Source organism: Enhydra lutris, unplaced genomic scaffold, assembly GCF_002288905.1.
Source record: "Enhydra lutris kenyoni isolate GAN:26980312 unplaced genomic scaffold, ASM228890v2 scaffoldscaffold7, whole genome shotgun sequence".
In the NCBI taxonomy this organism is placed as follows: Eukaryota; Metazoa; Chordata; class Mammalia; order Carnivora; family Mustelidae; genus Enhydra; species Enhydra lutris.
The window spans coordinates 36,139,930-36,162,282 of NW_019154091.1; the positions used below are offsets into that span (position 1 = coordinate 36,139,930).

The 22,353-nt window shown below is 36.8% G+C and overlaps 1 protein-coding gene across 1 annotated transcript in view; it reads right to left on the minus strand.

The window, feature by feature from the left end:
• LOC111142180 (alpha-2-macroglobulin) overlaps positions 1-22,353 on the minus strand; it is a 41,945-nt gene that overhangs the window by 18,720 nt on the left and 872 nt on the right. The window contains exons 2-19 of the mRNA XM_022495190.1: positions 20,484-20,667; positions 19,497-19,656; positions 19,274-19,326; positions 16,678-16,698; positions 16,238-16,406; positions 15,552-15,636; positions 14,087-14,207; positions 13,229-13,343; positions 12,971-13,080; positions 10,859-11,020; positions 9,007-9,234; positions 8,692-8,755; positions 7,142-7,284; positions 6,381-6,530; positions 3,608-3,775; positions 3,018-3,126; positions 1,514-1,634; positions 664-892 (exon numbers count right to left, since the gene is read on the minus strand). Of these exons, the coding sequence (XP_022350898.1) occupies positions 664-892; positions 1,514-1,634; positions 3,018-3,126; positions 3,608-3,775; positions 6,381-6,530; positions 7,142-7,284; positions 8,692-8,755; positions 9,007-9,234; positions 10,859-11,020; positions 12,971-13,080; positions 13,229-13,343; positions 14,087-14,207; positions 15,552-15,636; positions 16,238-16,406; positions 16,678-16,698; positions 19,274-19,326; positions 19,497-19,656; positions 20,484-20,667 (2,392 nt within the window). The remainder of the gene's footprint in view (positions 1-663; positions 893-1,513; positions 1,635-3,017; positions 3,127-3,607; positions 3,776-6,380; positions 6,531-7,141; positions 7,285-8,691; positions 8,756-9,006; positions 9,235-10,858; positions 11,021-12,970; positions 13,081-13,228; positions 13,344-14,086; positions 14,208-15,551; positions 15,637-16,237; positions 16,407-16,677; positions 16,699-19,273; positions 19,327-19,496; positions 19,657-20,483; positions 20,668-22,353) is intronic.

The following is a 22,353-nucleotide window of genomic DNA, read 5'->3' on the forward strand; positions in this document are numbered from 1 at the left end:
TGGGGGACTGCTTAGATATTAAGTTGCCTAATATTGAAACTGATCTAAATATAAACTGACTACCTAACAGTGGATCTGACATTGAAATCTTTGTATTTTCATACAAATAATCTGCTCTTTTGTGGGGTGACACAAGAGGTCAGGAAAAGTAGAAAGCCCCTGCCTGTGGAACTTCTACTTCTTTGGCCTGGGATCTTGACCATTCCCTCAGGTCTCCCAGCAGAGTATTCAAGATTTATAATCTGTTATGGGTTCAGCAGAGGTAAGAAGCTCAAAAATAACTTTCAAAGTAAGTTTTAATCTAATTAATGCTTTATGATGATATATAAAAGTTAAATATATGGAATGTACAAGTCAAAAACTTGGATCTAGGACATGAGAATGAAGCCTACTGATTTTTGTTCACTAAGTCAGGAATCTTCATAATGTGCAAACTTCCTAATCTTATGGGGTTGGGGCATGGGTCAGAAGCTTGTTTGAAGTTGCAAGTATATGGAAATATCAGCAACCATAGCTTCTATCACATCTGAATATCTCTGAGAGAATTCCTCCCCGGGTAAGAGCCCCTTATACATAGGAGTTTGTCAGTATTTCAAAGAATAGGATTTTTAATTTACTTGACTGCCGTACCTTGTGTTCAATTTAGGAAAGAGAGGTCTTTACCTGGATGCATTTGGGAAGGTAGTTGAGGACAGTGGCCTTGAGTGTGAAGGCCTCTCCGCGGATCACAGAGTAGGGCATTGTGAGCTCCACAAAGAAGAGCTGGGAGGCTCGGAAGGAGGCAGGAAGAGAGAGACCAAGTCCAGTGTCGTTGGACAGGCAGAAGGCTCCTGCCTTCCACTCCGTGATGGTATCAGGGACTGTTACTCCCACTTCAGCCACTCCTGATGAGCTGGGGAAGATGGCAATGTGAAGAACAGAAAGTGAGCAGTAAAAGAAATACTTTCTAGGAAGAGAATCCCTATAAATAATTCTACTGTCATGACTTATGCATCCAGTAGAAATGTCAATAAAGAAGAGTAACAAGACTCAAAGAGGGAAAATATAAGAAGTCCTTTACTTCCAATTCTGTTTTCAATTCTAGTCTTTATCAGAATTTCCTATAGGCACAGAATTATAACATTTTCTATTATAGACACTATTGTTATGAAATAAATATGTATTTTTGAGATCGCTCTTAAATTTTACTCTTTAAAATACTGTTCTAATGAGGGCAGGCTTTTTAAAGTTTTAATTCCACTACTACGGTGTATAATTGGTCTGACTGATTCTGTTTTTAACTCAAGATTGTTGGCCAGTGAAGAATCTCTTATAGGTGTTAGTCTGTGCAGGACCTGGTCATATTTACTCTTTATTCCCATTTTCTGGAAGTCTGAGAATTAACTGTGTGCAAAATTTCTTAGCTCTGATGCAATGTGTCTAAGAGATACCTGGATATTGAAAAATTGGCTAAAAATGGGAAATTGTGAGAAGTCTATATCATTGCCTTTTATATATAAAGAAAGTTACTTACTCTAACACCACCAAGTCCCAGATCCACGTCTCAGGGAAGTACTTTCGCACAGTCTCTGGGGGAGCCTCGGAAACAAGGGCCATCTCCATAAATTCATTGCCTCTTTGCAATTCAGATATGACTATGGTGGGTGGGGGGGGGAGACAGAAATAATAAATACGCAGATAAAGAGATTATAATACATGCTACAAAAGAAATAAATAGGGTGATGGAATAGACAAGAACCAGGAGAGGATGCTTGGGTGATAAGGGAAAGCTTCTTTGAGGAGGTGGTATTTTTGCTGAATCCTGGAGTCTTAGGTCAGTTCTAAGTGAGCTGGAAGAAAAGAATCACAAGCAGAGGGCAGAGGCCTAGAGGCAGAAGGAGCTTAGGATGGTCTATGGAGCAGAGAAAGAGTCCTCTGTGGTCATTGCGCTCTGTCTCAAGAGGAAAGTGATAGGAAGTGTGTTGGGAGGAGGACAGGACTCAGTTTCCATTTGGTGTGTTCCTCTGTGGGATCAAAGAAACATCATACCCAAACATGAAGACAATGGCTCTGAGAAAGTTTATAGAAGTGAGGGATCAAGGATTAAAAAAATTCTTTATTTCCACATGTGCCAGAAAGTCAGTCAGGTTTTCTCATCTATTTACCTTCTGTTAATGGTGTACTGGTAAATATTCAACAATCAGTTCTCTGAAAAAAATTTATATATATATATATATATATATATATATATATATATATATCTTGTACATATGTAAGTTTACTGTAAATTCTACTGTAAAGGATGGTAGACTTTTATTTATAAATAATAAAAATATATAATAATATTTACTTAAATTCCACATAACCAGTTAATTTTCACCAAACACTTTCCTTGATTTTTTGACACATTCTCTAGTTGTACTCAACCTATATTCCACCATGATTTGATGATATCAGACTAGAAATAAATGGTTGATTACAATCTGATTCACCAGTAAAGTAATCCATTTCATTGACGAATGAATGTGACTTGAACATGAATACTGGCTGCTAGTTCTGGTAAGTTAAAGGGCTTCCTTATCTAACTGGTGAGAATGTAGTCCCAACTTGTGAACATTTCTGTTTCAGTTTATACTGATCCTCTGGAAATTATCTTTCCTTCTCAACCTCGCCCATTCCCACATCTCCATTTACTAGAGGGAGTCATTCTTTTATGAATGACTTTCTTGATTGCTCAGTCAGAATTAACCCTTTCTTTTATTTTGCTTATCTGCACCTCTCTCTCTCTCTCTCTTTTTAAAAATGGAAGTATAGTTGTTACTGTACCTCTCAGAAAACATCTCAGTCTGCCTCATATTCTCTCTAGCATGTGGGGACTTGACACAATCAGAAATTTGGAGTTTGTATTGCTATGTGATCTTGAGCGAGAACTTTAATATATCTGAATCACAAGGACTTTTTTGTTAATTTTATCACATTTTATCTTTTAAAATATTCTTTTATTTGACTCAATATATTAACTTTTATTAGTTTTTTACCTGGAGAAGCGAATAGTCTTTGAGATGAGTATGCTACTTTGTGTTCAGGCTGTGAACATACTTTGGGTTTGTGAATCTTTGTGTTGGTGAACACCTTTAAGCCCATATCCTGTGAAGGAGATTATCACTTAATCAGTACCTAAGTATTCTAAAATATATACAGGCACATATTTCATTGCATTTCACAAATAATTCAATTAACTTAATACTAAACTTTCAATGTTCACATCTTTAGAAGGGATATTGGTATACATATGGAGGTAATTTTATTCTGTTGTTAAAATTCTTTTAACAGTAATATTTTATACATATGATTTTTTATAAATAGCACCAGGCAATGAATTTCAGGAAAACTAAATTAAAAAAATTAAAATTAAAATTAAAAAAACACATGATTACTAGTCCAAAAAATTCTAGCCCTGGCTCTGTTGCTATTAGCAGATCTGCAACTATTAGTGACCTTGGAGAAGTCACCTCTATGTGTCCCATTACCTTCAATTATGACATGAAGACATTAGAATAAGTAATTTTTTCACATATAATATTTTATAAATCTTCAGAAGGGATCATCTATTGTATAAGGAATTTACCTGGAGGAAGCTATACATATCTTTTTCATTTGTATTTGATACAGGGGAATACAGGACCCCATTGATATAGACATTATGGTGATCGACACAGTCTCTATCATCTTCCTTCTGTTGATTCAAGCTCCCAGGGAAACCAGTGAGGTCCTTCACAGGTAGCAGGTTATAAACCTGTACAAATGCAAAGGACAAAAGGACAAACTTATTTGTGGCTTATTCTTCTTAAATGCAAAGAGAAAAGAATAATCACCACTAGTCTTTGAGCACCACTGTCACTTCAGTTATTTACAGAGATGATTTCAAAGCTGTTTTTAAGAGTTTTAAGAGAAAAAAAAAAAACACCTAAACATTACCATCTGAGTACTCAAAGACCACAATAATTTGTTACACAGTTCAGAGGCAAACACTGGACTCCATACTGGAATGGAATAAAACTTTACTGAGATATATTGATGTCTGCTGTATTTGAGACAGTATAGTATAAAACTTCAGGATGATAGAATGAAATGATGGCTTTGTCTCTCCTTGTGGTTCGCAAATGACCTAGTGTGTAACAAAGTTAATGAATTTATGTTCTAAACTGGCACATGAATAAGTGTATGTCCTCTATGTAGGGCAGGATAGTATTTTCTTAGGTATTATTCATGGGAACAAAATGCTCCAGATCTTCACACAGCACATAAAATACTGGAAATGATGTTTTCAAATTCATTTGAAAGGGAAGGGGAAGACAGATGTAAAAATGCTGATAGTGCACTGTGTTATGTTCAAAGGAGTTTAAAACTGCTTGGCCAAGTAAGTAGGGTAATGAAATTAAATGCTCTCTCAGAGGTAGCTCTGTCTTACTATTCTCCATCTCCTCTCTCTGCTATTTTCTCCAAAGTGTATTATGTGTTACTATCTATCTCATCTTTGGAAATGTAAGTTCCATGAGAGCATGGCTTTTTGTCTTTTGAGTAGGTCACTACTAGATCCCCAGCACTTCAGCAAACAGTGGGCACACCTAGAACACAGCAGACACTAAATAAGTATGTGTTGAATGGATGGCTTATGCTATTGGGTGTGAAGTGTTTCATTAGTAAAATATTATCAAGGCTGTGGAGGATTGGGTTAGTGTTTTAGTGTTCTAACCCAAGTCCACTATTAACTACCTAAAAGTTTCTGCTTTTTTAATTAACAAACCAATAGGAAGGACATTCTGCCTTATCTATCTGCCAACATTGTTATAATTTAGAAACCCCCCTGAGAACTATAAAATTATGTAATATAAACATAAAACATCATTATTTTCCCATGTATCCTCTTGTTCCCATTGAAATGTACTTAATACTTCCTTTAGCAGAATTCTAATATTTTCAATTAAATTCCATTTGGAAGGACCAAAATGTTAGATGTCTTTTCTTTTTTTTTTTTTTTAAGATTTTATTTGTTTATTTGATAGACAGAGATCACAGGTAGGCAGAGAGGCAGGCAGAGAGAGAGGAAGGGAAGCAGGCTCTCCCTGAGCAGAGAGCCTGATGCTGGGCTCGATCCCAGGACCCTGAGATCATGACCTGAGCTGAAGGCAGAGGCTCAAACCACTGAGCCACCCAGGCGCCCCTAGATATCTTTTCTTATAACTTTCTTTTCCAGGGAGTAAAATATAAATTTCCCTTTGTAAAATTTTGATAGTGAGGAAAAAAGTACCTTCAGGAAGAGATTATTTCAACTGAACTCATATTGAAAATTTGAAGATGTAAGCAGGTTACTGTTAGCTCATGTTGTTGTTTCTCATTGTTCTACTCTGGCCACACCCTTGTGTTATTTCTTCTATTCACCCAAAATTTTAAAGGATTTCATTTAGCAATGTAATTGGTAAATGAAATTAATTCATTTTTCGAAATTTTTTTCATCAGAGACAGTGTTCCTTCCTTCAGAAATTGTGTTCATCTTGGGACATACAGTGTTTGATATAATTCTTATAAAAACAGAAATTTGGGGCACCTGGGTGGCTCGGTGGGTTAAAGCCTCTGCCTTCGGCTCCGGTCATGATCCCAGGGTCCTGGGATCGAGCCCTGCATTGGGCTCTCTGCTCAGCGGGGAGTCTGCTTCCTCCTCCCTCTGTCTCTGCCTGCCTCTCTGCCTACTTGTCTGTCAAATAAATAAATAAAATCTTAAAAAAATTAAAAACAGAAATTTGATATTTCTTTTTTTTTTTTAAAGATTTTATTTATTTATTTGACAGAGAGAGATCACAAGTAGACGGAGAGTTAAGCAGAGAGAGAGAGAGAGAGAAGCAGGCTCCCTGCTGAGCAGAGAGCCCGATGCGGGACTCGATCCCAGGACCCTGAGATCATGACCTGAGCCGAAGGCAGCAGCTTAACCCACTGAGCCACCCAGGCGCCCCGAAATTTGATATTTCATATCAGTTTTAGTTCAAGTCAATGCACCACTTTTGTTAGGCTTTTTCAAACATTACAACTAGCTTGAAAATGACTGTTACTAGTTTCATCAAGCTCTAGGATTTCAGGAACTTCGAATAGTGTATGATTTTATTAATATATATATAAACACATATACATGTTTGTGTATGCATATATATAAGATTATGTAAATAAATACCTATGTATTCAAATGTAATATATTTCTTATCAAAAAAAGTGCCCACGAAGGAGATAAAACCTATGAACTCCTAGATAAATAAAATTTTAATAGATCTGATCTTAGGTAGGCATTTCTCCTTGTTCTGAGCCCCTTGTGTGGCCTTTCCCGACCCCCAAGACTGCCGGGAACTCACCAAGGCTGCTGACAGCTCTGCTTCGGGCTTCATGAGCAGCACACTTTGGTCCACCGCACGGAGGGCACACAGGGATTGAGGAGAAGCTGAAACTCTCAGCTGGGCATGTGAAGCCGGAAGACTTTGTGCTGGATGGAAGCTCAGGTCCACCTATGGAATTGGGGAGAAAGGTCAAAAAAACAAATGTCCTGATTTAACTGTGCATTCACAAGCATTTCCCAAGGGTTCCTCACATTCAATGCACGCTCACTCTGTTTGACTTGGTGGTGGTTGGCACCATGTGAATCTTGGGGCTTTTTGTCCCTTACACATCATTCTGATGCTCAAGAATCAGTTGAGCCATTATAATGATATCTAATTATTCTTATAAATTGTTAAATTTGAGACGCCATTTTTTACCTTTGGCACATGGTAAGGTGTTTATCAAGTGTGGGTGGAACGCAAATGGTTCTAGATGCTCTTGTATTTTTCTTTTGGCTCTTTAGTAGCCTTAAAAACTTGCTTACATATTTTCCAACACTTCATCATAGAAAGGAGCAAGGTATTCTGAACTGTATCATATAGTAAGAGACAATGCATGAGAATTTTGAACCAAGAGTCAAACGACATGGCTTCTTAGTGTGACTCTGCCATTACCTTGCCTAGAATCTCTGAAAAATTCATTTAATCCCTTTGGCCCCAGTGTTCACATGCAGAACGTAATTGACTATAATAGCAACTTTTGGTTTTAAGTGTTGAAAATTGCATGATAAGAAACCCACCTTGTTGGCTAGACAGTTTTCAACCATGTATTTTGCAGAATCCCCGACCACTTCCCCATCAGGTAAAATGGTGAAGAGGAGTAATCGAGCGACGGGAGCAATGTCTGTCTCCACGGGGACTGACACGGAAAAATGGCCGTTCACTGGAGCACAGAGAGAACAAGGAGGTGACTATGGCTTAGACAACTCCCCAGGGCTGAAATGAAATTTTTCTGTTGCACAAAACCATTTTTAGGAGCCTGGGCTGGTGAGTGACTGTTTCTATTAGTTAATGTAACAGATAAAAGAAAAAGTAGATGTGATAAATGAATGTTTATGTCTAAGAATTCTCTACCTTTAAGAACTCTAGCTTTAGAAAAAAAGTTTATTGAAGTGTTCTCTTATAAATCATATAATGATTTCACACCAATTTTCAGCTTTAGCTCATCTCTGTAAAGTTCTGATGCTATCTGAGGATATGGAGGCATCCACTTGGCTACTATTTGATCAAGACTTCACACTAGAGGAGGGGAATAGAACCTGAAGTTGTGTGATATAATCGTCAGAGTTTATTGTTTTTTTTTTTAAAGATTTTATTCATTTATTTGACAGAGTGAGAGAGCACAAGCAGGCAGAGCAGTAGAGGGAGAAGGAGAAGCAGGCTCCCCACGGAGCAGGGAGCCCGATGTGGGGCTTGATCCCAGGACCCTGGGATCATGACCTGAGCCAAAGGCAGTCGCTCAACCAACTGAGCCACCCAGGCACCCCTAATCGTCAGAGTTTAGCACATTGTATTTATTCTTATATCTTCTTTAACTTCCTATGAACAAAATATTCTATTTTTTTTTTCTTACGGGGAATACTGTGCTCCTTTGATAGTTGTTTTTTGATGCCTACATAGTCTTATTAAGGTTCTGTACATAAGTCTACAATGGTGCTTTTCTGTTGCTATGAAGATGCATCAAAAGGGTAGCTCACTGATAGTTAAGAGAGTAGCTCACTGATAGTTTTCTTATAAGTGGTCTTTCAAACTTCCTTAGAAGAGCAGAAAACTTCAGAGGTTTATATTGTTCCATATTTGTTCATGGCGAGAGTCCAATTCAATGGTGGAAGTACCCAATTCAACTTTCCATAAATCAGAACTATCTTCAAAAAGGATATATGATACAAAGATAGAAATGACTCAGCCAAAGACCTAGTGTATAGGAAGCATTCCAAGATTTTGCCTTCTCTCTGTTTCCTGAAATAGTTCTAAAATGCCATTTTGAGAAGAAGCTCCATGAATATTTACGGTTTGAAAATCTGGAATAAGCATAGATTCTAAAACAACAACCTCATCATTTTAAGTAATCTGAACAGAAGAAGCTGAAGGAAAAGAAAAGAAATATTTCATAAAGGGCAAAATGGACGAACAAACAAACACCCATTCTTTCTTTCTCCTCTCAACTTCTCATTTATTGGAGTTTGATGGAAATCACCACTGTTTATTTGAAACTTTTTCTGGTATTTCTGCAACTTAAGGCTGACTATGTCGGAGTGGGACAGAAATGTACAATTGTGGAAATACTCACTATCTCCCTGTTCCACAGGCAGCACATGCATCCCAATTCGGACAATGCCTCCCTTTGCCATGATCTGCAAAAAAGGAAAAGAAAAGAAATCTGACTTGCCTGACAGAAATCTTGTACCCCACGTCCTGCCCTTCATGCATTATGTTTGTTGTATTGAGCTGCACCTGGCAATAATTAGCCCTAAGAGAAGTCGAACTTTCAACAGGAACTTGGACAATAAGTCAAAGTAGTGATGGCTTAAAGAATTTCGTCATTCTTTGCCTCACAGAGGGTTTTTGCCTATGGATGAGTCAATGAAGTGGCCTTCCTTCTCACCAGATAATAGAACACGAGCTCCTTCAGCTCCTGCAGGACCCGTCCATTCAGAATATAATGTGCTCGAACTGTCTGAGTTTGGCCGCAGGGCAGTTCACCAGGCAGGGGCTCTAGGCGGACAAAACTCTTGCTTGGGGAGAATACAAGATTAGCGGTGTGATGAGCTTCTTTGTACTCTGCCAACAACCACTGGTAGCCGTAACAGGGACTAGGAACCTTGTGTCTGACCTAAAGAATTTAAAAAATGATATTATTTTCCAGATCGTATGTCATAGAGAATCAGTGTTCTCACAAAACTGCATTAGTTCACCGTCCTCCCTTAACTAGTACTTAGAAAGACTTTGCTCCACAGTAAAAAGTGAGAGTGTTTATCTGTATTGCAGATAAATGCTGCAGATTTACCCTGCAGAGGCTCCTTGGGTTGGTGTTTAAATTTCTGAAGTGCATACATGGAGGCATCTTTTGCTCTGCTTAATTTGCTCGATGTTTTTGGGGCCACTTTACCTATGCAGACAGAGAGGCTGGAACTATAAAACCTCACTGAGGAGATAAAATACTCTCCAGAAACTGAAGAACTACATTCCAGAAACCTATTTATGATGGGTTTCAAAAAGGTACTATGAATAAATGTGATACTGCAGCCATAGGGGTCTGAGAACACTTTCTGTCAATGGCTTTGGTTCATGAGTTGAGTTGGTGAATTAGCTGAAGTCGCTCTCTCCTGGGCTGTCCTAGGCTGGTTATTTTTAAAGATTTCTGTGGCTCTGGACTCTCAAGGTTTATAGGCCCTATTTGAGTTGTAGTTTAACTTTTCTCCATGTAGAAGTTATTCCTTATTCCTTATTCTCATCCTCACCTCCCAAGTGGTGTGAGTGAATCCTTATATCAGCAAAACACTTTATTTCTATTTTAATATATATTCTAGTGACAACATGTAAATGATTATCAAAAAGAGGGAGTGTTTAAAAATAATTTTTTAAAAAAGATTGAATTTATTTATTTGACAGAGAGAGAGAGATCACAAATAGGCAGAGAGGCAGGCAGAGGGGGAGGGGGAAGCAGGCTCCCTGCTGAGCAGAGAATGGGATGCGGGTCTCGATCCCAGAACCCTGAGATCATGACCTGAGCCAAAGGCAGAGACTAACCCACTGAGCCACCAAGGTGCCCCTAAAAATAATGTTTTTATTTTCAGGATGAGAACATTGCCTAGCACATAGAAAACATCCAAGAGACTTCTTGATTGAATAAATGAATGAATGCTCAGTTCTTAATTATTAGAAAGTATGGGCTTTCATGCCATCTATTTAAAGGGCAGTCAATAAAATATATTATTTATTCTGTTTATTTATATCATTATTATGTAGTATCTATTGTGTATCCATATATCTCTTACTGTATATCTACATTTCTATTGATGAATAGAAAACTCTATGCTATACCAAGTAAGTTATATGGGTATAACAAAAACCTGGAGAAAACTAGAATAGCAGGACAAAAATAAAGTAGGAACAACAATTCAGAGTATATATACTTGAAAGCAAATGCTAGTGATGTTGAACTGGACTTTACAATGATAACCAAGGTAAAGGGAGCTTGCATTATCATTTCTTACACGTAAATTTTTATTTATTGTTATTTCAAAATAACACGTCAACTGTTAAAAAAGAAATTAAACATCACATTTAATCCTAGCACCCTGAAAACTGAAGGGTGTTATGTTTGTTTGTTTATTTATTTATTTATTTTTCTGTTTCCATAGGACTAAATGCAAGTTGGAAATATCATCACCTTTAGGTTGCAACCTTATTTCCAAGGCTACTTCATGTCATTGGTAACTTCTCTTCAAACTTACCCTGACAGTGAGAGAGGTACCCTTAATGTTGGTGGTGTTGATAGAGAATTGAACCAGGCCATGCTCATCAGTGGTGGCATTGGAGTTATAGTTAGCTTCATTTGCTGTGATGAAGACAAGTTCGTTTGGCATGGGGACACCTTTCCCATCCACTAGTTGCGCCTGAAGATTAAAATTTGTGGATCAGTTATATGGTTAATACCCAGTAACCAAACATTCATTTTATTACAAATATTTATTATATCCTTTATATCGGACATGGTTCCAGGCATTGAGACTACAGTGGTGAACAAAGCAAAGTTCCTGCCATCATAGAAAAGAGATCTATTTTAAATAAATGCATAGATGATATATATTTATTTTGTAGTAATCAGCCATAAGACAAAAAATAAAGCATTGTGGGGATGCCTGAGTGGCTCAGTCAGTTAAGCATCTGCTTCTTGATTTCAGTTCAGGTTGATCTCAGGGTTGTGGGATTGAGCTCCACATCGGACTCTGTACTAGGTGCGGATCCTGCTTATGATTCTCTCTCTTCTTCTTCCCTGCCCCACTACCCCCCCAAATAAAACAAAATAAAGCAGTGTGAAAAGACTGAGAATCATGGAGCTGATGATAGGATTGACCTAAAAAAAGCATTCTGTGGATATTTTGGAAATGCCATGTATTATATAGAACTCTTGGAGAGTTACAGAGCACAAGTGTCAGATAGTAATGAAAATTTTTAACTCCTTAGCCAAATTTAATTGAGCTCCATACACTTATTTTATGACCAACCCTTAACTTTCTATGGATTAGTGTTCTAAAATATAAGTGCACAAGATAGCAATTGCTAATACATTACCTTGTGTACTTTTCTAGTTGTTTTTTTATACATCTGCTTCTCAATTTAGACTTTCAAACTTTTGGAAGGTAGGCGAGTATTATGAGGGACTTCCCATGTGAAAAATGCAAAGTTGAATAGAATCATACAGTATTACACAAGGGCCTAAAGTCAAATTACTGCTAATATTGAACTCAGTAGATGAATAATTTGATTCAGATTGCAAAGATGATGATTCTTTTTCAGTAGAAGCTACTTTCAGTAGAAGGAAGCACAATTGGGAGACTTGGATCCATATTTATAATTGATTAATAAAATCTCAGTTTGCTAGTGAAATATTGGCCGCACATACAAATTCAAGGACAGGTACAAAATTCTGATTCTCTTTTGATGAAAGAGTCTTATGACTAATGGGGTAATTATTTAGCAGGAATGAAGTATCAAAAAAGTACAATATACCTCTCAGAAATTAAAAATAAATGGACTGTTCATTTTAGGAAGTGAATTTCTCAAATCTTTTGCTGTCATAACATAATCAAAAATTCTAAAACATGCTCCACCCCTTTTTAGTGGGGTTTTGTCCCTCTCTGCTTTGGTCTCCACACTACAACCTCATAACATTTCCATTAAGAATATGACACACAATAATTACACATTGATGGACATACAACTGCCATCTCAGACTCTGGAGTCAGAAAGATCCATCTGCACATCTGCTTATAATACAAAAAATAACAATACAAGATATTTTATAGATACATGAGAAAATTTATATTTTTAAAATCTGGAAGCCTTAAATAGAAATATTTTACCCTTTTGTGCACTGTTTTTTAAAATATATTCCTGTTGTTATAGAGAAAATAATATAAATATAATACCCATGAAAGAAACACCAGGTAAAGTAGAATCTTTTATACTTCAAAATAAAAAAGCCATCTACGCACTCATTTCCCATACAAAGTTAGCGATAGCACGATAATTTAAAAGGCCACCATAACTTCTGAGATTCTTGTGAGAAAATATAAAAATCCAAGAATACTGGTAAACCAAGGAAAGACTGAGTGATATCACACAATGCTGTTCTAAAGGTGAAAAAAATTTTGATGGTGCTTTAGAATAATTTTGTAGATTTCATACACTAATTTACAGAGGAACAGATTTATTTTTATGTGGTTTTACACTTTTGGTTAGGTTAATCAATAGATAATAAACCAGGTCTGGTTTTAGCATAACATAATATGCTTATTAAGTGATAGTACAAAATTTGATTTGTGACTTAGAAAATACTTCACCTGCCCAAAGAAGGGGATCCCTTGTCTAAAGTGTGGGTCCACTTTTGTGAATGAGAGTTTGGTTATGGTTCTCGTTATTTCAGTGGATCCTTTTCCAGTTAATTCTACCTCTGGAAAAAAGAAAAAGAAAAAAATAAGTTTTCCTGGAAGGATGATCTCTCTGAACTTCTTACACTACTTTCATTGCAGTTCATAGTTCAGCAAAGGAAATAAATCCATGTTCATTTTTTTTCTCCCATAACCATGTGGTATGCAAACCTGTTCCTTCTTCTTGTATCTTGGCCTCCACTTCAAGTTTCATTTCATACCCTTGTCTCTTCATCTGGAAGATCCTTGTTTTTACTTGCTGAGAGATGCAACCCTGGCTGTTTAGCTAGGCAGGGATAAAATACAAAAACATAACACTGGACAGATCAGATGTTGATTAATCTGGTGGGATTTTTTGGGGACAATATAACCTAGGGATTTTCTATGACAAGAACACAACTCATATTCTCTAGAGATTAATTATGATTGCATTTCATAATAGTATCTGGTTTATAATGGATATATTTCTTAGTATCTGATAGTCCCTAGAGTTAATGCAATAGGAAATGTCTTAAAAATTTGTGGGTAATCCTACTGTAGCAGGGAACTAAATTTTCAGAAGTCTAGCTCCCCTTCCATAGTATGCAACTGTTGTTGGAAAGGGGCTGCCCATCTGGAGACCGTGTTTCCTGTCTCCCTGATCCCTAGGAGGGGCTATGTGACAAGTTCTTGCTCATGGAAAGAAGGAAAAACATACACCCTTCCCAGCCAAAGTTATTAACAGGTGTAATGCTTTTTCTTCTTCCTTCATACAAGTAGATGCCCAAGGCAGCTCTGGATGCCAAGTATTGGAGATTGCTCAACTTTCATTATTCTGGGAGCTTGGTGGGCCAGGAACACCCACAGTGGAAAATTACAAGAAATAAATAATTCCTATTGTGCTAAATCACTGATATTTAAAAATCATTGTACCTAACATAGAATTCCCTTACAGATTGCTCTCTTCCTGAGTTAGTACCATGTTGTAATTCATTGCTTATTAACAATGTCTCCATTGTTAGTCCCTGGAAAGAACAGTTTTTCACCTACCTGGTGACTGAATTTCTCACAGACAGCCTGTGACTCTCCACTATAGCAGTTAGAAGGGTTACTATACTTTCTGCATACTCTCATAGTCATATGTCCTGGGACGGGCTTCCCATATGTGTATCTGTCATAAGAACATTGCAAAATGAATCAAAGCAGACATTGAACATCTCCATTTTTTACTTACTTCCATTCTCCTCTTAGCAATAGTATGTTTTTACCCTCTGTACTTCTCTCTAATCTCTGCAGGGCTCTCACAGTGTTGAGAGCAAGTATGCTAAGTTATTCTTTTTAAAAAAATCTCCAGCACCAATGCTGAAATTGACTACAGTCTTTGATCATGTCTTTTTTCCCTTAATTTTTTATTTTTAATTTCATCTTAAAATATATATATATATATTTATTTATTTATTACCAAAGCTACACCTGTTCTTAAAAGAAAAAAAAAAACAGTATCAACAAAATGAAAATGAGAGAGAGAAGAGGACCTCAGTTCTACCTAGGAATACAAACTATGAATATGATGGTGTTTCCTTCCATTATCCTTTTCCAATGTGTAGCTCTCTCTATATATATGGAATTTAACTTCTCTACTTTTTAAAAAAATGGGGTTGTGGCATATATACATGTATGTCATTGATGGTTGATATGTTTTCAAGGGTATTTGTTTCCTTCCCTACATATCTTTATTTGCAAGAGTATTGGCTCACCCGTTATATAGGATCAGGAACTTTGTGGCAATTACTCTGAGACAGTGCAAGGACCCAGCTGAACTGTGGGTGCATTACACGTGTGGTCTTTAGGCAGAGCTGGTTTCTTCAGTGCTAGTGCTGCTTTCTGCTAGCGTTTTCTGCTAGTGCTACCCCTGGACTACTAGAGATGGGCACGAGATTTTAGAAACATGAATTTTCAAGGTTAGAAAGGACCAAGCTGAGAGATCATGTCCAGTCTTATCTGTAAAAATGGCAGTGCTGAGAGGTAGGTGACATGCCTTCAGTAGACCAATGACTCAGCTGAGATTTTGGTAATATGCCTATCTCTACAAATTCTGAATCTAAGCTGTTTTTCCACTATGCATGCAAGGTCAGGTAAATGATCTGTTGATGATAGAATTTCCTCTACAGCCTAGGGAAGGGAAAGCCACTATACCCTTCAACACTATCCCATTTGTGTGTGTATATGTGTGTGTGTATAGTTCTGTCACTTTCAGAATCAACTACTGTAGATAGCTTCTCTAAGAACAGTTGCTTGCCCCATGATAGTTACAATAATACCGGTAAGGCCATGAAAGAAAAAAGAAGGAAAAATAGAAAAACAACAGGTGAGGAACATTCCAGAGATGGGATGATCCCCATGTACTAAAAGTATTTGTACTCTCACTGCTCCTAAAAAAATGAGTTAAAATATCCCAAATAGTGAGTCTCCTTTATATAATTCTCTCAAAAGATTAAAAAATATATAAACTCACAGGCCACACACTGACACATTCACCTCTTCTTCCAAGATAGTGATTATCCTTGGCATTGTTATTTGCACTTCAAACTTGGGAAGCACTGTTTATTGGAGATAAAGGAAGTTAGTGATCGTTTTTCAACTTTTGGGGACTTAGTATTTTCAGTAAAATTCCCTAATAATATTTTAGGGTTCTGAAAGGTAGCTATACTCTCCAATACAACCACCTTACTATCAATGGATTTTTTTTTTTAAGATTTTATTTAATTATTTGAAAGAGAAAGAGCACAAGCAGGGGGAGGGGAGGGGGAAAGGGATAAGCAGATACCCCGCTGGGCAGGGATCCCTGGGATCATGACCTGAGCCCAAGGCAGGAGCTTAACTGACTGAGCCACCCAGGTGCCCCTAAAATGGATATTCTGATTGAAGGACTGTAACCTTAATGAATTATGGAAGACTTGTCTAAAACAAGGATGTTTTACATATTTTTTGAGATTAAAAATTATTACAAAAAATAACCAAGCTATATGAAGTTCTATGCACAGATCACTGATAGTCTCATTGGAGTTAGATATAACTGATTCTACTCAAAGCTCAACCTCACTACATAGAAAACAGAAGGACTCTAAATTAAAGTGCCAATTCTAGGCCCTAGAAGTTTAGATATGAAGAAAATGCTCCACTACTTTTCATAATCCATACCAAATTCCTCCACAGTGAAGGCGTGTGTTGTCACTCCACCTGATTTCTTCTGTACCACCACCTTATAGGAGCCCTGAAAGGGCTCTGACGAGAGGGGAAAGCTCAATTGCTTGAGACCATTCTCTAACAGGAGTTTCTGCCATTGTGCGATGCGATTTTCTTTCGGGTCCTATGGATACAGTAATTGTAACTTACAAAGCTTAGAGCATTAGACACAATAAAAGCAATCTATGGAAACTCCTATGTTATCCACAAAGAGGTATCATTGGTGGTGATACCCATTGGTGGTGGTGAGGGATGGGGAGGACAGATGTTAGAACCATCTAGTGCTGTGTGAGCTCAAAGGTTTCTCCCTTAATGACAAGTTTCTGGTATATTGTCAGAACCTCTCAAATATAAACATTTTCTCTAAATTTATTTAATTCTGTTTATTTGCTTACCTGAATGTATACTTGTGAAATCTGAAAGACAAAAGAGAAATAAAGGAATGCAGAATTATTCTCAAATATTCTCAAATTCTGATTTATAAACAAGACAGCTTTATGTAGAATAACTCTATCTGTAGTAAAACAGAAAAAAAAAATCCAGGTTAAATTTTACAAAACTTAGGGGGAGATGAACCATGAGAGACTGTGGACTCTGAGAACCAAACTGAAGGCTTTGGGGGGTTGGGTGAGCCTGGTGGTGGGTATTAAGGAGGGCACGTATTGCATGGAGCACTGGGTGTGGTGCATAAACAATGAATCTTGGAACACTGAAAAAATAACATTAAATTAAAAAAATTTTACAAAACATTTAATTAATCTACTTTAAGCAATTAATAAATAATGTTAAGAACTTATTAGACCTATGAGCAACAAATATCCATGTGCATAGCCACTCATTTAGAATGGGATTTACTAACATTACTTGAATACTTATAGGATCCTAGTGAGGAACACTCCTTTGTTATGAAATTTTATGGATTAAGAAATAAACTAATGGAACTATGAGAACTGTACTCAGTCCCAAATATTGAGATGGTCATGGAATTCTTAGTTCTAAGAATAAAGAGGGAGAATAGCTCCTTTACTATCAGTGGTTAGTCATTTTTAAAAAACTAATATTTATTAAGTGCTTACCATGTGCATTGTAAAGCAATGCACAAAAGAATTTGTATTCTAATAAGGATGGATATATAAGAAACACACACATACACATATATATACACATATACATATATCTGAGAGATATATATTTTATATATACTTAATATATTACATATTAAGTACATATAAAATTAAGTATATATAAAATATTATATATTTATATATTATATATTAATATATCACCTAATTTTATATTGATATTTATTTGATATTCAGTATTTATTTGACATATATATCAATGATATGATATCAATCCTATATCTCAAAGATAAAAAATGTATGATAAACATATATATGTGTGTATACACACACACACACATAGACACACATATGGACACACCTGATTTATATTAGGTAGTGAAATGTTGAGAAGCAAAACGGAGCAGGGTAAGGCTGCCAGAGTGATGGATGAGGTGCTTATTTTATTTTATTATTTATTTATTTATTAAAAAAATTTTTTTTAAAGCTGTTCTTTTTTTTTCATACAAAATTTTTTTTTTATACAAAATTTTTTTTTAAAGATTTTATTTATTTATTTGACAGAGAGAGATCACAAGTAGACGGAGAGGCAGGCAGAGAGAGAGAGAGAGGGAAGCAGGCTCCCTGCTGAGAAGAGAGCCCGATGTGGGACTCGATTCCAGGACCCTGAGATCATGACCTGAGCTGAAGGCAGCGGCTTAACCCACTGAGCCACCCAGGCGCCCTTTTTTTTTTTTTTTTAAAAGATTTTATTTATTTATTTGACAGAGATTACAAGTAGGCAGAGAGGCAAGGCAGAGAGAGAGGAGGAAGCAGGCTCCCTGAGGAGCTGAGAGCCCGATGTGGGACTCGATTCCAGGACCCTGGGATCATGACCTGAGCTGAAGGCAGAGGCTTTAAACCACTGAGCCACCCAGGCGCCCTGAGGTGCTTATTTTAGATAGAGGAATGGAAGTAGAAACTAGAAGATCAGCTTTAAGTTTACTGCAGCAGCCTTGTTAGAGGTGATATTGGCCAGGATGAGATTTGTGGCAATTCAGGTTGTTAGAAATAGAAATAGTCTGGATTATTTCAAGCTAGCATGATTTTCTGATAAAGTGGATATAGGTATGAGAGAAAGAGAGGAAATAGGGATTATGCAATAATCTTTTTTAAGATTTATTTATTTATTTTAGAGGGAGCAAGAGTGGAAGTGGGAGGAGGGGCAGAGGGAGAGAGAGAGGGAGAATCCTCAAGCCAACTCCTCGCCGAACTCAGAGCCCGACACTGGGCTTGATCCCAGGATCCTGAGATGGTGACCTGAGCCAAAATCAAGACTGGGTTGCTTAACCAACTGAGCCACCCAGGTGCCCCAAGATAAACTTTTGTTTTAGGAGTTACAAGAAAAGAATTGCCTCTGAGATAAGAAGATGTAGTGAAGCAGTACATTTGGGAGAAAAAAATTAAGATTTTCTGCTTTGATGTCTGCATTAAAATTGAAAGAGTTGTTTCTTATAAGTATCAGGTGTTAGTCTCAAAGAACAAACACTGATTATACTCTTCTTTGACAGAAGAGGTTCTGGTAGGCATGTTTAGAAAAATTTTAAATCTTTGAGAAGTTATTTGAATTTAACTTATTTCATGGTATAGGCATGTCTATTATTTAATATATATTTCTAATTTGCCTAGTGGAGAACTTTATAAAGAGTAAGTTTGATTGTGTGACAACTAAGTACCAGTACCAAGCTGGAAAGAACTAGCTACTTCCTTGACCTGAGATTCTGGTTTAAACAAGGATCATGCACTATTGTAATGCCGGAAATCACTGCTAATGATACCAGATTCTTTCTCTTCCTGTCTGCCCCCAGCACCAAAAACAGGCATCCAGATTGTTTACGCAGATAATAATGATAGGTATTTGGAGACTCACCAACTCATTCAAGGGGTGAAAATTTTCATCCAACGCAACAACACGAAACTTCACTGAAACAGAAATATTTTCCATGAGTCTCAGAAACCTTAAATCAGGCTTAGCGGCTGATAAAAAAAAAACAAAACTGTTAAAGAACCAGGGCTATAGAGCCCTGGGGAAGATGCAGGGGAGGAAGGTCTTTCCTTTTGGGAGTTGTTCTGACTATAGGGCCTTTTCATACCTGTCTGCCCTGGTTTGTAGATGGGCTTGTCTGTCTGGACAAAGACCAGATTCTCTTGGTTTTTAACCACCACTGTGGTCCGCCTTTTGAATTCTTGGGTTGGTCCTTTCACTTGGATAGTGAGGAACATGACCTCTTCATTGGTTAGAGATCTTGGGACCTGAAATATAGGACAGACCATAAGAACCCATTCAGTCTTGCAAGTTTCCTCCTCCACTCCTTGTCCCTCTCCTCCCTGGAGATCTGGCCTCTTTACTTCACTGCACCCCCTCATTTTCATCAGGGGAAGTTGGCATGGACAGGAATTATTTCTGTTATTTTACAATGGGGAGACAGAACAGAAGATGGAGGAAAATACAGGAAAAAAGAGGTCATAATTGAGACTTACGTCTCCTTATAGATCAGCCAATACGTCTTGATTCAATTATATGATGAACTTTACCAAATTGATGTTCTGTGTTAAAAGGGCATGGTAGAAGCATATTTAAGGCTATGGGAAATGAAGCTACCATATTTTACTGGCCGTAGGCTGTAAGCATTTTACATATGGGTAACTCTGAAGAGATAGTGGATATTTGCTTATGGTAATTTCTACAATTTTCCCTGTTCAATATGGGCTGATGTGTGTCTGCCAGACCACCACTGGAGGCTTATGTCATGGGTTAATCCGGCTTGCCTTATTAATATTTTTTCCATTTTAATGTTAAGAAGTCACATTTTCCTTTTGTCTAGTGCATACTGCTTTTTCTTCCTGGCTAATAGAAATTTTCTTTGATCATTAAGTTGATTTTTAATATGCCTCTAAGTATTTGTCTCCCATTGGAAATTCATGCATTGCTTCTTAATTTCTACACACATTTTTTGCCCCACTTAGATTTCTTTCTAAAGTCTTTGCCAGGCTCTCCAAGCTTTATCTTGACTGAATTCTAGATGCCTATTATCCTAACCAGTAGAATTAAGTATATGAAGTCAAACAGGCATACTCACAGTGAAGGAGACACAGTGGAATAAGTCCTTCTCCACCACCAGGTCAGTGAAGAGGCTCTTGTTCTCCCTGACAGACTCCAAGGAAGCACTCACAGTCACTGTTTCATTCAGATAGTTCAGAAGGAGGCAGCCCTTCTCAGGGGTTTCAGAGTGGATCAGGGAAGGGACCAGGACCATGTACTGCCTGGGAATGGAGGAGTCCAGTTAGCGGAAAGTGTAGGAGGAGAGGTATTGCTATGATCAGCACTATTTTCTATCACAATGATTGTTACTAACATTAGTTTGATACCAAGAGAGGACATATTGATGAACATGACATTGGTCTCTGCTGTTGAATGGCATGCGTGAGAATTATTCCCTGTTCCATCACCAGGGCCATGGCAGTGAACATTTTGCTGGAAGTGAGCTTTAAATAGATTAAAATTTGCTAGGATACTTCACTTTAAGGAACACAATATGGGAGCATCTGAATTCAAATAAAACTATGCTAATTATGTTTATTCATGTTGTAAATCTATTTTACACGAGGATTGCTGTAAAAAGCAAGCAAAGTCTCAGGAGAGACACTACAAAAACCAATCAATAAACAGTATTTTCATTGGATATATATATTCAACAACCCTGTAAAAAATGATAAGGCAAATACTTGCTTCCACTTTACAGATATGGAATCTGAGTCCCAAAGAAAATGAGTCATTAGTTTAAAGTCTCAGTTGTAAGTAACTAATGAAATCTTCATGTTACCTAACCCTGGCTGTTTGCATTTTAAATATTTGCCATTCAGCTCATGGCTAGGCAATGGTTCCACCCCAAAATGGCCTTCTAGTGATGGAATTTTGGGTCTTGGTAACTCATGAGCAGAACAGAAACTTTGCCAATTCCCTCATATATAATTTTGATTATGTAGTTTTCAAACAGTTTTGCTTACAGGATTCTTAAAATAATTTTTAGACGCTATTCATTTCTTACATATTTTCAAGCAAACATGTACATTTTTACACAAATAATAACAAAATATATTATTTTTGATGAAATTTTAAGTGAAAACTTAGTTTTCTATAAGTTTTTGATGGATTCTTAAATATCAGTGATGAGATACCCAGTATGACCTACTTAAAAAGTACACCAAAAGGTTATTTTTGTAATGATCAGAAATTTAACATCTTTCCTATTTTTTCCCTCCTTAAACTTGAATTACCATGCCACTTACTACATAGAAGTTTAACCTAAGATTTTTATGCTTCAAAATATATTTATGGATAACTCTTGCTTCTTTATTAACTATATATGTGTGTATATATATATACACACATATATAGTTAATAAAGAAGTGTTATTTATGTATGTTTAATTTAAATTTAATTCTTTTTTTTTTTTTTTTTTAAAGATTTTATTTATTTATTTGACAGAGAGAAATCACAAGTAGGCAGAGAGGCAGGCAGAGAGAGAGGAGGAAGCAGGCTCCCCGTTGAGCAGAAAGCCCGATGTGGGGCTTGAACCCAGGACCTGGGATCATGACCTGAGCCGAAGGCAGCGGCTTAACCCACTGAGCCACCCAGGCGCCCTAAATTTAATTCTTTATGTGATCATGAAACTGTTAAACATTTTCTTCTGGATTGAATTATTTTCAAGTCTTACTAGTATATAACTGATCAAAACAAAATAAGTGTATTATAATATTCATACATATTAGATATAAAATAAAAATATTTTTGAAACACATCTTTAGTAAGAACAATGAGCTTTTTTTCTGTATCCATGGATGGATATTCCTTAATTGTGGGAATTAAAGGAGGCTTAACATTAATTCTGTTGCTATTTTTAGTTTGTATGGACATGAGTGCCCAAAAAATTGTTTACATAAAGTAAA